We start from the raw sequence: 18380 nt of genomic DNA, 5'->3' as shown, positions 1-18380 counted from the left end.
GGATCAGACGCCAGTCATTGATGGAATAGTGCCCTGTCATTGATGGATCAGACGCCAGACATTGATGGATCAGACGCCAGTCATTGATGGAACAGTGCCCTGTCATTGATGGATCAGACGCCAGTCATTGATGGAATAGTGCCCTGTCATTGATGGATCAGTGCCCTGTCATTGATGGAACATTGCCCAGTCATTGATGGAACATTGCCCTGTCATTGATGGATCAGACGCCAGTCATTGATGGAACAGTGCCCTGTCATTGATGGATCAGTGCCCTGTCATTGATGGAACATTGCCCAGTCATTGATGGAACATTGCCCTGTCATTGATGGATCAGACGCCAGTCATTGATGGAACAGTGCCCAGTCATTGATGGAGCAGTGCCCAGTCATTGATGGAACAGTGCCCTGTCATTGATGGAACAGTGCCCAGTCATTGATGGAACATTGCCCTGTCATTGATGGAACAGTGCCCTGTCATTGATGGAACAGTGCCCTGTCATTGATGGAACAGTGTCCTGTCATTGATGGAACATTGCCCAATCATTGATGGATCAGACGCCAGACATTGATGGAACAGTGTCCTGTCATTGATGGAACAGTGCCCTGTCATTGATGGATCAGACGCCCAATCATTGATGGATCAGTGCCCTGTCATTGATGGAACAGTGCCCTGTCATTGATGGATCAGACGCCAGTCATTGATGGAACATTGTCCTGTCATTGATGGATCAGACGCCAGTCATTGATGGAACAGTGCCCTGTCATTGATGGATCAGACGCCAGTCATTGATGGAACATTGCCCTGTCATTGATGGATCAGTGCCCTGTCATTGATGGATCAGTGCCCTGTCATTGATGGATCAGACGCCAGTCATTGATGGAACATTGTCCTGTCATTGATGGATCAGTGCCCTGTCATTGATGGAACATTGCCCAGTCATTGATGGATCAGACGCCAGTCATTGATGGAACAGTGCCCTGTCATTGATGGATCAGACGCCAGTCATTGATGGAACATTGTCCTGTCATTGATGGATCAGTGCCCTGTCATTGATGGAACAGTGCCCTGTCATTGATGGAACAGTGCCCTGTCATTGATGGAACAGTGCCCAGTCATTGATGGAACAGTGCCCAGTCATTGATGGAACAGTGCCCTGTCATTGATGGAACAGTGCCCAGTCATTGATGGAACAGTGCCCTGTCATTGATGGATCAGACGCCTGTCATTGATGGATCAGACGCCAGTCATTGATGGAACATTGCCCTGTCATTGATGGATCAGACGCCAGTCATTGATGGAATAGTGCCCTGTCATTGATGGATCAGACGCCTGTCATTGATGGATCAGACGCCAGTCATTGATGGAACAGTGCCCTGTCATTGATGGATCAGTGCCCTGTCATTGATGGAACATTGCCCTGTCATTGATGGAACATTGCCCTGTCATTGATGGATCAGACGCCAGTCATTGATGGAACAGTGCCCTGTCATTGATGGAACAGTGCCCTGTCATTGATGGATCAGTACCCAGTCATTGATGGAACAGTGCCCTGTCATTGATGGAACAGTGCCCAGTCATTGATGGAACATTGCCCTGTCATTGATGGAACAGTGCCCTGTCATTGATGGAACAGTGTCCTGTCATTGATGGAACATTGCCCAATCATTGATGGATCAGACGCCAGTCATTGATGGAACAGTGCCCTGTCATTGATGGATCAGATGCCAGACATTGATGGAACAGTGCCCTGTCATTGATGGATCAGACGCCAAATCATTGATGGATCAGTGCCCTGTCATTGATGGAACAGTGCCCAGTCATTGATGGAACAGTGCCCTGTCATTGATGGAACAGTGCCCTGTCATTGATGGAACAGTGCCCTGTCATTGATGGAACAGTGCCCTGTCATTGATGGAACAGTGCCCTGTCATTGATGGAACATTGCCCAATCATTGATGGATCAGACGCCAGACATTGATGGAACATTGCCCTGTCATTGATGGAACAGTGCCCTGTCATTGATGGAACAGTGCCCTGTCATTGATGGATCAGACGCCCAATCATTGATGGATCAGTGCCCTGTCATTGATGGAACAGTGCCCTGTCATTGATGGATCAGACGCCAGTCATTGATGGAACATTGTCCTGTCATTGATGGATCAGACGCCAGTCATTGATGGAACAGTGCCCTGTCATTGATGGATCAGACGCCAGTCATTGATGGAACATTGTCCTGTCATTGATGGATCAGTGCCCTGTCATTGATGGAACATTGCCCAGTCATTGATGGATCAGACGCCAGTCATTGATGGAACATTGCCCTGTCATTGATGGATCAGTGCCCTGTCATTGATGGAACATTGCCCTGTCATTGATGGATCAGACACCAGTCATTGATGGAACATTGCCCAGTCATTGATGGAACAGTGCCCAGTCATTGATGGAACAGTGCCCTGTCATTGATGGATCAGACGCCAGTCATTGATGGAACATTGCCCTGTCATTGATGGATCAGACGCCAGTCATTGATGGATCAGTGCCCTGTCATTGATGGAACAGTGCCCTGTCATTGATGGAACAGTGCCCTGTCATTGATGGAACAGTGCCCAGTCATTGATGGAACATTGCCCTGTCATTGATGGAACATTGCCCTGTCATTGATGGAACAGTGTCCTGTCATTGATGGAACATTGCCCAATCATTGATGGATCAGATGCCAGACATTGATGGAACAGTGCCCTGTCATTGATGGAACAGTGTCCTGTCATTGATGGAACATTGCCCAATCATTGATGGATCAGATGCCAGACATTGATGGAACATTGCCCTGTCATTGATGGAACAGTGTCCTGTCATTGATGGAACATTGCCCAATCATTGATGGATCAGACGCCAGTCATTGATGGAACAGTGCCCTGTCATTGATGGATCAGTGCCCAGTCATTGATGGAAGAGTGCCCTGTCATTGATGGAACAGTGCCCAGTCATTGATGGAACATTGCCCTGTCATTGATGGAACAGTGCCCAGTCATTGATGGAACATTGCCCTGTCATTGATGGAACAGTGCCCAGTCATTGATGGAACAGTGCCCTGTCATTGATGGATCAGTGCCCAGTCATTGATGGAACAGTGCCCTGTCATTGATGGAACATTGCCCTGTCATTGATGGAACAGTGCCCAGTCATTGATGGAACATTGCCCTGTCATTGATGGAACAGTGCCCAGTCATTGATGGAACATTGCCCTGTCATTGATGGAACAGTGCCCAATCATTGATGGAACAGTGCCCTGTCATTGATGGATCAGTGCCCTGTCATTGATGGAACAGTGTCCTGTCATTGATGGAACATTGCCCAATCATTGATGGATCAGACGCCAGACATTGATGGAACAGTGCCCTGTCATTGATGGATCAGACGCCCAATCATTGATGGATCAGTGCCCTGTCATTGATGGAACAGTGCCCAGTCATTGATGGAATAGTGCCCAGTCATTGATGGAACATTGCCCAGTCATTGATGGAACATTGCCCTGTCATTGATGGATCAGACGCCAGACATTGATGGAACAGTGCCCTGTCATTGATGGAACAGTGCCCTGTCATTGATGGATCAGACGCCAGTCATTGATGGAACATTGCCCAGTCATTGATGGAACAGTGCCCAGTCATTGATGGATCAGACGCCAGTCATTGATGGAACAGTGCCCTGTCATTGATGGAACAGTGCCCTGTCATTGATGGAACAGTGCCCTGTCATTGATGGAACATTGTCCTGTCATTGATGGAACATTGCCCTGTCATTGATGGATCAGACGCCTGTCATTGATGGATCCGACGCCAGTCATTGATGGAACTGTGCCCTGTCATTGATGAAACAGTGCCCTGTCATTGATGGAACAGTGCCCTGTCATTGATGGAACATTTCCCAATCATTGATGGAACAGTGCCCAGTCATTGATTGAACAGTGCCCAATCATTGATTGAACAGTGCCCTGTCATTGATGGAACAGTGTCCTGTCATTGATGGAACATTGCCCAATCATTGATGGATCAGATGCCAGACATTGATGGAACAGTGTCCTGTCATTGATGGAACATTGCCCAATCATTGATGGATCAGACGCCAGTCATTGATGGAACAGTGCCCTGTCATTGATGGATCAGTGCCCAGTCATTGATGGAACAGTGCCCTGTCATTGATGGAACAGTGCCCAGTCATTGATGGAACATTGCCCTGTCATTGATGGAACAGTGCCCAGTCATTGATGGAACAGTGCCCTGTCATTGATGGATCAGTGCCCAGTCATTGATGGAACAGTGCCCTGTCATTGATGGAACAGTGCCCTGTCATTGATGGAACAGTGCCCTGTCATTGATGGATCAGTGCCCAGTCATTGATGGAACATTGCCCAATCATTGATGGATCAGACGCCAGACATTGATGGAACAGTGCCCTGTCATTGATGGAACAGTGTCCTGTCATTGATGGAACATTGCCCAATCATTGATGGATCAGACGCCAGACATTGATGGAACAGTGCCCTGTCATTGATGGATCAGACGCCCAATCATTGATGGATCAGTGCCCTGTCATTGATGGAACAGTGCCCAGTCATTGATGGAACATTGCCCTGTCATTGATGGATCAGAACCCAGACATTGATGGAACAGTACCCTGTCATTGATGGAACAGTGCCCTGTCATTGATGGAACAGTGTCCTGTCATTGATGGAACATTGCCCAATCATTGATGGATCAGACGCCAGACATTGATGGAACAGTGCCCTGTCATTGATGGAACAGTGCCCTGTCATTGATGGATCAGTAACCAGTCATTGATGGAACAGTGCCCTGTCATTGATGGAACAGTGCCCTGTCATTGATGGAACATTGCCCTGTCATTGATGGATCAGACGCCAGTCATTGATGGAACAGTGCCCAGTCATTGATGGAACAGTGCCCTGTCATTGATGGAACAGTGCCCTGTCATTGATGGATCAGTGCCCTGTCATTGATGGAACATTGCCCAGTCATTGATGGAACATTGCCCTGTCATTGATGGATCAGACGCCAGTCATTGATGGAACAGTGCCCTGTCATTGATGGAACAGTGCCCTGTCATTGATGGATCAGTGCCCAGTCATTGATGGAACAGTGCCCTGTCATTGATGGAACAGTGCCCAGTCATTGATGGAACATTGCCCTGTCATTGATGGAACAGTGACCTGTCATTGATGGAACAGTGTCCTGTCATTGATGGAACATTGCCCAATCATTGATGGATCAGACGCCAGACATTGATGGAACAGTGCCCTGTCATTGATGGTTCAGACGCCCAATCATTGATGGATCAGTGCCCAGTCATTGATGGAACAGTGCCCAGTCATTGATGGAACAGTGCCCTGTCATTGATGGAACAGTGCCCAGTCATTGATGGAACATTGCCCAATCATTGATGGATCAGTGCCCTGTCATTGATGGAAAAGTGCCCTGTCATTGATGGATCAGACGCCAGTCATTGATGGAACATTGTCCTGTCATTGATGGATCAGTGCCCTGTCATTGATGGAACATTGCCCAGTCATTGATGGATCAGACGCCAGTCATTGATGGAACATTGCCCTGTCATTGATGGATCAGTGCCCTGTCATTGATGGATCAGACGCCAGTCATTGATGGAACATTGTCCTGTCATTGATGGATCAGTGCCCTGTCATTGATGGAACATTGCCCAGTCATTGATGGATCAGACGCCAGTCATTGATGGAACAGTGCCCTGTCATTGATGGATCAGTGCCCTGTCATTGATGGATCAGTGCCCTGTCATTGATGGATCAGACGCCAGTCATTGATGGAACAGTGCCCAGTCATTGATGGAACAGTGCCCTGTCATTGATGGATCAGTGCCCAGTCATTGATGGAACAGTGCCCTGTCATTGATGGAACAGTGCCCTGTCATTGATGGATCAGACGCCTGTCATTGATGGAACAGTGCCCTGTCATTGATGGAACAGTGCCCAGTCATTGATGGAACAGTGCCCTGTCATTGATGGAACAGTGCCCTGTCATTGATGGAACAGTGCCCTGTCATTGATGGAACAGTGTCCTGTCATTGATGGATCAGTGTCCTGTCATTGATGGAACAGTGCCCTGTCATTGATGGAACATTGCCCTGTCATTGATGGAACAGTGCCCAGTCATTGATGGAACATTGCCCAGTCATTGATGGAACAGTGCCCAGTCATTGATGGAACATTGCCCAGTCATTGATGGGACAGTGCCCTGTCATTGATGGAACAGTGTCCTGTCATTGATGGAACATTGCCCAATCATTGATGGATCAGATGCCAGACATTGATGGAACAGTGCCCTGTCATTGATGGATCAGACGCCCAATCATTGATGGATCAGTGCCCTGTCATTGATGGAACAGTGCCCAGTCATTGATGGAACAGTGCCCTGTCATTGATGGATCAGTGCCCTGTCATTGATGGAACAGTGCCCAGTCATTGATGGATCAGTGCCCTGTCATTGATGGATCAGACGCCAGTCATTGATGGAACAGTGCCCTGTCATTGATGGATCAGACGCCAGTCATTGATGGATCAGACGCCAGTCATTGATGGAACAGTGCCCTGTCATTGATGGATCAGACGCCAGTCATTGATGGATCAGACGCCAGTCATTGATGGAACAGTGCCCTGTCATTGATGGATCAGACGCCTGTCATTGATGGATCAGACGCCAGTCATTGATGGAACAGTGCCCTGTCATTGATGGATCAGACGCCTGTCATTGATGGATCAGACGCCAGTCATTGATGGAACAGTGCCCTGTCATTGATGGATCAGTGCCCAGTCATTGATGGAACAGTGCCCTGTCATTGATGGAACAGTGCCCTGTCATTGATGGAACATTTCCCAATCATTGATGGAAAAGTGCCCAGTCATTGATTGAACAGTGCCCTGTCATTGATGGATCAGTGCCCAGTCATTGATGGAACATTGCCCAGTCATTGATGGAACATTGTCCAGTCATTGATGGATCAGACGCCTGTCATTGATGGATCAGACGCCTGTCATTGATGGATCAGACGCCAGTCATTGATGGAACAGTGCCCTGTCATTGATGGAACATTGCCCTGTCATTGATGGAACATTGCCCTGTCATTGACGGATCAGTGCCCAGTCATTGATGGAACAGTGCCCTGTCATTGATGGATCAGTGCCCAGTCATTGATGGAACATTGCCCTGTCATTGATGGATCAGTGCCCTGTCATTGATGGATCAGACGCCTGTCATTGATGGATCAGACGCCAGTCATTGATGGAACATTGCCCTGTCATTGATGGAACAGTGCCCTGTCATTGATGGAACAGTGCCCTGTCATTGATGGATCAGATGCCAGTAATTGATGGTTAACACTGGCCATTTGCCACCTGTCCATATATATTCAGCCCTATACATTATATATCCCTCTACTGGCTCTCTACATGGACATTACCTTCTTGTTGTGGAGCCTCATTCTCCTATTGAAGGATTCTGCCAGCTCTGGGATGGTGGTGATGCGGGTCTCTGGGATGGCTGATTTGACCCTGTTGTTTTCGTCGGAGGACACACGGCGAGCTCGGGGGTGGTTCCTTACCTCTGACCCTTTCTTCTCCAGGGATTTCATGTGGACGGGCGTAGGCGCCATGCCGTCGGCACCTGCTGCATGGAGATGACTCAGCTGCATGACGTTTAGTTGGGACTGAGGAGAGCAGAGAAGGTTTAGGGTTTGCTGCTTATGTCAGAGAGTTGGTTCAAGTCACTTTGCTTCCTGGGTCAGTCATTGTGCACAGGGATAGGGTTAGGGTTAGTTCTTGTACACAGTCAGTTTATACCCATGGTGAATATAGAACACGTGTCAATATTGACATCGACTCTTCGTTCTTTAATACTGTTAATCTAGACCACTGTCTAAAAAAAGACCTCCCATTAAAAAGACCTCCCATTGCATTTCACAATGGATTCATGTTCATTAATATTGATTTCCCATCAACCAGTTGATTACCTCAGGGTGTTGACAACATGTGTGAGTAAGGTACAGTTAGGAATATATCTACTGTTCCCTGAAGGAGGGAACGCATTATAACTATGGCAACGACCAACCCTATTCACCTGAAGAAAACTAAAATCATGCCCAACAGGCCAATGGATGCTGAGCCTGCCTTCAGAAGCCCCGCCTTCCTGGCTACAATACAGGTAAACAGAACGTGCTGCAACTTGTCTATGCACACTGACTGCCCAAGCCATAGACCCCACCTCGTTCAAGGAACTGCATGTCCAAAACAACAAAACACCTGAGGTGACTTGGTAAAGCGCACACGTGCACTGCATAGCATCGACCAGAGTTATGAACCACGGCAGCCCGAGGCGCAAACCCACAGGGAAACTGTGGTAACCCTGATAAATGCGCACTCTGAGTGCTGCCGCACATTAAGGCAGCCAAAGGCTTAACCCCACAGGGAAACTGTGGTAACCCAGACAAAACGCTTCCTAACATCGACCGTGGCGGCCGAAGTCCATTGACCCTATCCGTTCCAAAAAGGCTCAGAAACCAAAGGAGTCTGGGATGCCAGAACTCACACAAGGAACCGCAAGTCCAAAACAACCGGGCACCTGCTGTGACTTGATAATGGCCTTCATCAATAAACCACGGCAGCCCAAGGCTCAAACCCACAGGGAACTGTGGCAACCCGGATAAATGCGCAACACCCACTCCCAGACCCAGCCAACCTGCGAGCTGCCTAACAGCCACTCCCAGACCCAGCCATCCTGCGCGCTGCCTAACACCCACTCCCAGATCCAGCCAACCTGCGCGCTGCCTAACACCCACTCCCAGATCCAGCCAACCTGCGCGCTGCCTAACACCCACTCCCAGACCCAGCCATCCTGCGCGCTGCCTAACACCCACTCCCAGATCCAGCCATCCTGCGCGCTGCCTAACACCCACTCCCAGATCCAGCCAACCTGCGCGCTGCCTAACAGCCACTCCCAGATCCAGCCAACCTGCGCGCTGCCTAACACCCACTCCCAGATCCAGCCAACCTGCGCGCTGCCTAACAGCCACTCCCAGATCCAGCCATCCTGCGCGCTGCCTAACACCCACTCCCAGATCCAGCCAACCTGCGCGCTGCCTAACAGCCACTCCCAGATCCAGCCATCCTGCGCGCTGCCTAACACCCACTCCCAGATCCAGCCAACCTGCGCGCTGCCTAACACCCACTCCCAGATCCAGCCATCCTGCGCGCTGCCTAACAGCCACTCCCAGATCCAGCCATAAGAACACTATGAGCCACACTGGGAGCAGTTACATCCAAGAGGTAAAACCTCATAAAGGTATGTGGGGAACCCCAACTCGCTGCAGCCCAGATATCACCAATCGTCATTTCCCTGAATAATGCCCAATAAGCCGCCACACCCCTAGTGGAGTGAACACGCACACCGCTAGGCAACCCTTGTCCTTTGCTGTCATATGCCAGGGAGATAGCCTCCACAATCCAATGAGAAAGATGCTGCTTACCCCTACCCCGAGCTGGATTAGTGAAACAGACAAAAAGCTGGTCACAAACGTGGATATCGTTGGTCCTATCCATATACATGCGTGGATATCGTTGGTCCTATCCATATACATGCGTGGATATCGTTGGTCCTATCCATATACATGCGTGGATATCGTTGGTCCTATCCATATACATGCGTAAAGCGCGCACCAGACACAGGCCACTGGAAGCAAACAGAGGAGGTGAAAAAGGGAATAGCTTGAAAGCCATCAAACCCACAGATCCCATATCTTCAGTGGATGCGCCTGGGACAATATATCCCGACCACATGGAACCCCCCATTGGTCCCCGCCCAACGGGCAGATGATCTCCGTGAACCAGGGTTGTCTGTGCCAATAGGGATACACCAAAATCAACAACAGACCCTCCTGCGTGGCAGTGTGGCACTCCACATGTTCCCTGGACTCCGCTATGACCAGCCAATCGTCCAGATAGGCCAATACTCTGATCACCAGGCACCGCACCGGTGCCAATGTTGCCTCCATCACCATAGAAAAGGAGTGGGCAATAGGGAGATGGGGAGGAAGTAAAGGACGTGAAAATATGTATCCTTCAGATCTATGGATGTGAACCAATCGCTGGGACACACCGACTGCAATAGCTGGCGACATGTGAGCATTTTGAAATTGCAAACTTGAGGATGGGATGCAACATTCCATCGCTCTTGGGAACTAAGAAGTACCGGCTGAACCAACTGCTCTGTACTTCTGACACACGGACCGCCCAAACAACCTGCTTTTGAAGGAGAGAGGAAATCTCTCAAGACAGGCGCTAGGACCTTGGGGACCACTGACGTAATGACGCCATGAAAACTGATCATGCCCACCACTGGACGGAGCTTGCTGCCAGTATTCCTACATTATGTCCTGAAGGGGCAGAGCGCCACCCTGAGGACTGGGACCACCACTGTGTGTCTGAAGGGGAGGAAGGAACTGTGCGTTCTGATACCCGGCCAACCAGTAACCGGGTTCGGGGACCTCGGCAACCAGTAACCGGGTTCGGGGACCTCGGCAACCAGTAACCGGGTTCGGGGACCTCGGCAACCAGTAACCGGGTTCGGGGACCTCTGCAACCAGTAACTTGCCCACATTGACCGAGACACTTGGGAGCATGGTTGCCACAGTAAATGTTTGGGCCCCTGAGCCAAACAACCTTGTTGGCGAAACAGGCTCATCCAAATACATCCGTCTGTCGCTCTCAGGAATCACGAGAACCGGCGTGGTTAATTCAGAAGCACAGTGCTAGGATTAGCCCCCTTGTTAGCGTCATGAAAACGGTATTCACCGAATCCAAAGCCGGGGCTTCAGGCTGTGTCACGTTCGTTGAATGACGGGACAGACCAAGGCGCAGCGTGATATACGTACATGTTTATTAACTGATAAACACAACGACAAAACAATAAACCAACGATACGTGCCGTCCTAAGGTAACACACAACATACCTTCACACGGAACAAGATCCCACAACCCACTAGTGCCAATAGGCTGCCTAAGTATGGTCCCCAATCAGAGACAACGAGCGACAGCTGCCTCTGATTGGGAACCACACCGGCCAACATAGAACCACACATACTAGATCGACAAACATAGAAAACACACAACAAAGAATATACACACCCTGACTCAACATTTAAGCGTCCCCTGAGTCAGGGCGTGATAGGCTGCTCCAGACTGATGAAAACCCTCCAGAGCCAATCAAAGGCCCGGAATCCGGACTCTGAACACTGCCAGAAAAACTCGGCTGGGATGACACCCCTATCAACTCCGACCACCAATGTTCCTCACAATGTCAGCCTGACTCCCAATGGAAGTTGAACACAGCCGGAGACAATGGTCACACGAGCTGGTCCAAACCAAGGCCTGCTGAGCGTGTTTCCACCCCTGGCAACAGGACAGCACCTTCGGGTCGGAGGTTCAAACTCAGCTGGTTAGCCTTTCTGAACTTACTCTTACCACTGGCAAGACAAGCAGAGCAAAAAGTAGTTCGCTGCTTGACACGTCCTTCCTTTAGGCGAGCTGAAGATCGAAGAATTTAGGAAATGGATGTGAGCCGATATTATAGCCAGGAAGGTGTGGCTTTCGAGGGCGGGTTCGGCATCCATTGGCCCGTTGGCAGTGCTTTCAGTTTGCTTCAGGTGAATAGGATTGGTCGTTGATTCCCAACAGTATGTTATACCGAGTGACCAACTGAAAGGGAATTGACCAGTTGATTACCTCAGGGTATTGACAATTGGTGTGAGTAACTGACCACAATATCAATATCAATATCAATACTTTACAATATAAATATCAATACAATATCAATATCAATACTTTACAATATAAATATCAATACAATATCAATATCAATACAATATCAATAAAACCATGTGTTAGATGTTGATCCATATAAGAGAGTAATTTGGTCAACAGGAGGTTTAGAGTCATTATCATCATAGCTGCTTTGACTTTGTCCACAAATCTCTGATGGCAAACGTGCTTTATTGCCAGAAGTGTTACATTTTACATTTTCTGTCATTTATCAGACACTCTTATCCAGAGCGACTTACAGTAGTGATTGCATACATTTTTCGTAGTTTTTCATACTGGTCCCACATGGGATTCAAACCCACAATCATGGCATCCTTCTCTCTGTCTGTCTGTGAGTCTTTCTCTCTTGATGCAGTACCCCTCTCCTTCTCTCTCTCTGTCACTGGGCAGCTCACGGCTATGCTTCCCTTTGTAGTCTGTAATAGTTTTCAAGCCCTGCCACATCCGACGAGCGTCAGAGCCGGTGTAGTATGATTCAATCTTAGTCCTGTATTGACTCTTTGCCTGTTTGATGGTTCGTCGGAGGGCATAGCGGGATTTCTTATAAGCGTCCGGGTTAGAGTCCCGCTTCTTGAAAGCGGCAGCTCTACCCTTTAGCTCAGTGCGGATGTTTCCTGTAATTCATGGCTTCTGGTTGGGGTATGTACGTACGGTCACTGTGGGGACGACGTCATCGATGCACTTATTGATGAAGCCAGTGACTGATGTGGTGTACTCCTCAATGCTATCTGAAGAATCCCGGAATCTATTCCAGTCTGTGCTAGCAAAACAGTCCTGTAGCTTAGCATCTGCATCATCTGACCACTTTTTTATTGACCGAGTTACTGGTGCTTCCTGCTTTAGTTTTTGCTTATAAGCAGGAATCAGGAGGATAGAGTTATGGTCAGATTTGCCAAATGGAGGGCGAGGGAGAGCTTTGTATGTGTCTCTGTGTGTGGAGTAAAGGCGGTCTAGAGTTTTTTTCCCTCTGGTTGCACATTTAACATGCTGGTAGAAATTAGGTAGAAATTAGCTACTGTTGTATCAATATGTTTTGACCATGACAGTCTACAATCCAGGGTTACTCCAAGCAGTTTAGTCTCCTCAACTTGCTCAATTTCCACATGATGTATTACAAGATGTAGTTAAGGTTTAGGGTTTAGTGAATGATTTGACCCAAATACAATGCTTTTAGTTTTGGAAATATTCAGGACTAACTTATTCCTTGCCACCCATTCTGAAACTAACTGCAGCTCTTTGTTAAGTGTTGGTGTCATTTCAGTCGCTGTGGTAGCTGACGTGTATAGTGTTGAGTCATCCGCATACATAGACACACTGGCTTTGAGTCAAAGAACACCATCTGTGTTCTGTTAGACGGGTAACTGTGTATCCACAATATAGCAGGTGGAATAAAGACTTAACAGATACGTTTTTCCAGCAGCAGACTATGATCGATAATGTCAAAAGCCGCACTGAAGTCTAACAAAACAGCCCCCACAATCTTTTTATCATAAATTTTTAGCCAATCATCAGTCATTTGTGTAAGTGCTGTGCTTGTTGAATGTCCTTCTCTATAAGAATGCTGAATGTTTGTTGTCAATTTGTTTACTGTAAGATAGCATTGTATCTGGTCAAACACAATTTTTTCCAAAAGTTTTCTAAGGGTTGGTAACAGGCTGATTGGTCGGCTATTTGAGCCAGTAAAGGGGGCTTTACTATTCTTAGGTAGTGGAATGACTTTTGCTTCCCTCCAGGTCTGAGGGCACACACTTTCTAGTAGGCTTAAATTGAAGATATGGTAAATAGTAGTGGCTATTATCCTCAGTAATTTTCCATCCAAGTTGTCAGACCCTGGTGGCTTGTCATTGTTGATAGACAACAATACTTTTTTCACCTCTTCCACACTCACTTTATGGAATTCAAAATTACAATGCTTGTAGGGGTGTATACAGAAGATAGCCCTATTTGGTAAAATACCAAGTCTATGTTATGGTAAGAACAGCTCAAATAAGCAAAGAGAAACGACAGTCCATCATTACTTTTAAGACATGAAGGTCGGTCAATATGGAACATTTCAAGAACTTTGAAAGTTTCTTCAAGTGCAGTCGCAAAAACCATCAAGCGCTATGATGAAACTGGCTCTTATGAGGACTGCCATAGGAAAGGAAGACCCAGAGTTACCTCTGCTGCAGAGGATAAGTTCATTAGAGTTACCAGCCTCAGAAATTGCAGCCCAAATAAATGCTTCACAGAGTTCAAGTAACAGACACATCTCAATATCAACTGTTCAGAGGAGACTGTGTCAGGCCTTCATGGTCGAATTGCTGCAAAGAAACCACTATTAAAGGCCACCAATAAGAAGAAGAGACTTGCTTGGCCCAAGAAACACGAGCAATGGACATTAGACCAGTGGAAATGTGTCCTTTGGTCTGGAGTCCAAATTTGAGATTTTTGGTTCCATCCTTCTGTCTTTGTGAAACGTGGTGTGGATGAACGGATGATCTCCGCATGTGTATTTCCCACCGTAAAGCATGGAGGAGGAGGTGTTATGGTGTGGGAGTGCTTTGCTGGTGACACTGACCCAGCATGGCTACCACAGCATTCTGCAGCAATACGCCATCCCATCTGGTTTGGGCTTAGTGGGACTATCATTTGTTTTTCAACAGGACAATGACCCAACACACCTCCAGGCTGTGTAAGGGCTATTTGACCAAGAAGGAGAGTGATGGAGTGCTGCATCAGATGACCTGGCCTCCACAATCCTCTGACCTCAACCCAATTGAGATGGTTTGGGATGAGTCGGACGGCAGAGTGAAGGAAAAGCAGCCAACAAGTGCTCAGCACATGTGGGAACTCCTTCAATACAGTTGGAAAAGCATTCCAGGTGAAGCTGGTTGAGAGAATGCCAAGAGTGTGTAAAGCTTTCAAGGCAAAGGGTGGCTACTTTGAAAAAAAAAATCTAAAACATATTTTTATTTGTTTAACACTTTTTTCGTTACTACATGGTTCCATTGTTTTGATGTCTTCACTATTATTCATTCATCATTATTCTGCAGAAAATAGTAAAAACTAAGAAAAACCTGGACTGAGTAGGTTTGTTCAAACTTTTGATTGGTGCTGTATATATATGGTGTGTGTGTGTGTGTGTGTGTGTGTGTGTGTGTGTGTGTGTGTGTGTGTGTGTGTGTGTGTGTGTGTGTGTGGTATCTGTTAGATATTGGGGGCTTCCTGTTATGTGCTTTTGTATGTATGTTATTGCTGTATAAGTGAATTAGTGAGCATGCTCTAGAGGTAATGTATGTTATTGCTGTATAAGTGAGTTAGCTAGCATGCTCTAGATGTAATGTATGTTATTGCTGTATAGGTGAGTTAGCTAGCATGCTCTAGAGGTAATTAGCCCCTGCTAATTATACAGAGTTGTTGTTACAGATTCATACTATCGACAGCCATCAACATCATAGAGCCTTGCACATCTAATGTGCTGTCTCATATTCTTTGTCAGAATAAACTACAAATCAACTGGGACCAATGGCTGGCTTTCTTTAATAAACAACACAACACATCTGTTACATATGTGTGCCGTGCATGGGTGATACCGTGGGTGGGTGTTTGTGTGATGTAGAGTTGAAGCAGAGCACTCTGATAAACGTCCATCACCTCTAACACCCTGTAGCAGCATTCTGATGTCAGTCATTCATACTTATTTTCCACCATAATTTGCAAATAAATTCATTAAAAATCCTACAATGTGATTTTCTGATTTTTTTTCTTCTCATTTTGTCTGTCATAGTTGACGTGTACCTATGATGAAAATTACAGGCCTCTCTCATCTTTTTAAGTGGGAGAACTTGCACAATTGGTGGCTGACTAAATACTTTTTTCCCCACTGTAAACTGCACATCCTCTATTGTTCATGATTTTTCAGTCATCGTCCATAGCAGGGGCTTTTATCCATTTAGATGAAACTGTTACAATACAATCGACCCAATAAACACTTCACACTCAGAACATTCATGTTGAACCAATCCTGTACCATTTAGAAATTGAGCCTGGTAAAACGTCAGGGAAACACTACTACCTTTTATAATATTTACTCAATGCAGAGTTACAGCAAATACAGTTAGAGGCATCACAGTCCCTCTCTCTTAATCACCTCCAGCCCTCCACACAGTCCCTCTCTCTTAGTCACCCCCAGCCCTCCACACAGTCCCTCTCTCTTAGTCACCCCCAGCCCTCCACACAGTTCCAACCTACAGCCAGCTAGTCACTTCCAGCCCTCCACACAGTTCCAACCTACAGCCAGCTAGTCACCTCCAGCCCTCCCTCCACAGGCAGCCAACCAGTGCCGACCCTCCACACATCTCCAACCCTCCACATAGTGTCCACCCAGGTCCTTACCATACAGGGGAGCGAGGCTCGGCGTTCAGTCTGCGACCGTGCTGGTCTCTTGAAGCTGCGTTTCCTCTCTGTAGTCCTGTTGCCTCCCTCTCCAGCTCCGTGGCCCCAGTAGCTGCTCATCCAGTTGGTGAAGTTCCCATCATCATCCTCGTCTTCATTGGAGAAGGCCGGGAGCAGCCTCAGAGCCATGGTGGCAGGCAGCGAGTGGGTGGGGAGCAAAATAAGAAAAGAGAGAGAGGTATCCTTCTCTTAGTTGCTCCTGGTCTGGTCGGACGGTGCTGGGCTCTGGGCTCTGGGCTCTGGGCCGTGTCAGGCTCCTGGTCTGGTCGGACGGTGCTGGGATCTGGGCTCTGGGCTCTGGGCCGTGTCAGGCTCCTGGTCTGGTCGGACGGTGCTGGGATCTGGGCTCTGGGCCGTGTCAGGCTCCTGGTCTGGTCGGACGGTGCCGGGCTCTGGGCTCTGGGCCGTGTCAGGCTCCTGGTTCAGGCTGCTCTCTGCTGTGTTCTTTGTGTTTCCAAGCTGAAAGTCTACTGATCTGGGCTGGGCTGTCTCTCCGTTCAGCCTGCTCTGGGCTCTACTGATCTGGGCTGGGCTGTCTCTCCGTTCAGCCTGCTCTGGGCTCTACTGATCTGGGCTGGGCTGTCTCTCAGTTCAGCCTGCTCTGGGCCGTGTCAGGCTCCTGGTCTGGTCGGACGGTGCCGGGCTCTGGGCTCTACTGATCTGGGCTGGGCTGTCTCTCAGTTCAGACTGCTCTGCGCCGTGTCAGGCTCCTGGTTCAGGCTGCTCTCTGCTGTGTTCTTTGTGTTTCCAAGCTGAAAGTCTACTGATCTGGGCTGGGCTGTCTCTCCGTTCAGACTGCTCTGCGCCGTGTCAGGCTCCTGGTTCAGGCTGCTCTCTGCTGTGTTCTTTGTGTTTCCAAGCTGAAAGTCTACTGATCTGGGCTGGGCTGTCTCTCAGTTCAGCCTGCTCTGCGCCGTGTCAGGCTCCTGGTCTGGTCGGACGGTGCCGGGCTCTGGGCTCTACTGATCTGGGCTGGGCTGTCTCTCCGTTCAGACTGCTCTGCGCCGTGTCAGGCTCCTGGTTCAGGCTGCTCTCTGCTGTGTTCTTTGTGTTTCCAAGCTGAAAGTCTACTGATCTGGGCTGGGCTGTCTCTCAGTTCAGACTGCTCTGGGCCGTGTCAGGCTCCTGGTTCAGGCTGCTCTCTACTGATCTGGGCTGGGCTGTCTCTCAGTTCAGACTGCTCTGGGCCGTGTCAGGCTCCTGGTCTGGTCGGACGGTGCCGGGCTCTGGGCTCTACTGATCTGGGCTGGGCTGTCTCTCCGTTCAGCCTGCTCTGCGCCGTGTCATGTGCTCCCAAACTGCCAGTCTATTGACCACTACACTGATGAGACCTCAGACCTCCCAACACACTGTCCCAGAAACCAGAGGTAAAGTTACTCAACTTCCATCCCTGCAGTCCTCTAACCTTCGTCAGTGTAGTTCGGTATTCTCAGCTAAGACAAAAATAAACCACACAGCTTCACCCCGTGTCTTGAAACCAGTGAATCCTCTGTAAGCTATTTAGCATCGCTGTGGGAGAGTGAGAGGGAGGGAGGAGGGGGGGTTGGGTAGTGCTGCTTTTAATCTTTCCATCACAGACCCAGGCCCTGAGGGGTGGGCAGCCCAGAAACTCCACATTTCCCATACTTTCCACTGGCTGGGCTCATCAAACCAAACCTGTCAATAGTTATGGAGCGCAGGCTACTCTGTCTCCCCTGTGCTGTTGTTGTGCTGGTGGCCTGGGGCGGTGGAATACAGGTCAGTGTGGGAGTGACAGTAGAAGGACAGAAGGGGGACTTTTGCTAGGGCACTGACTCAATACTTGCATAACCCCGGTTCTCTGATAATATTATATATAATAAAGTCCTCTGTAGGAGAGGAGGGGGCCTACCCTGGCCCTATCAGATCATCCTTTCCCCGGTTCTCTGATAATATTATATATAATAAAGTCCTCTGTAGGAGAGGAGGGGGCCTACCCTGGCCCTATCAGATCATCCTTTTGCTAGGGCCTACCCTGGTCCTATCAGATCATCCTTTTGCTAGG

At 48.5% G+C, this 18380-nt stretch overlaps 1 protein-coding gene across 1 annotated transcript; it reads right to left on the bottom strand.

Annotated features, from left to right (window-relative positions):
- Window positions 1-7494: 7494 nt before the first annotated feature.
- On the bottom strand, window positions 7495-16486 carry lnp1 (leukemia NUP98 fusion partner 1; the record flags this gene model as incomplete). The annotated part of the gene is made up of 2 exons (XM_084195536.1): window positions 7495-7755; window positions 16298-16486. The coding sequence occupies 2 exons, from the start codon at window positions 16484-16486 to the stop codon at window positions 7495-7497; spliced, it is 450 nt and encodes a 149-aa protein (XP_084051662.1).
- Between the last annotated feature and the right edge of the window lie 1894 nt (window positions 16487-18380).

This window comes from Coregonus lavaretus (genome assembly GCF_964263955.1).
Source record: "Coregonus lavaretus genome assembly, contig: HAP1_SCAFFOLD_1263, whole genome shotgun sequence".
Classification (NCBI taxonomy): Eukaryota; Metazoa; Chordata; class Actinopteri; order Salmoniformes; family Salmonidae; genus Coregonus; species Coregonus lavaretus.
This window is presented reverse-complemented; position numbering and strand designations above follow the sequence as displayed.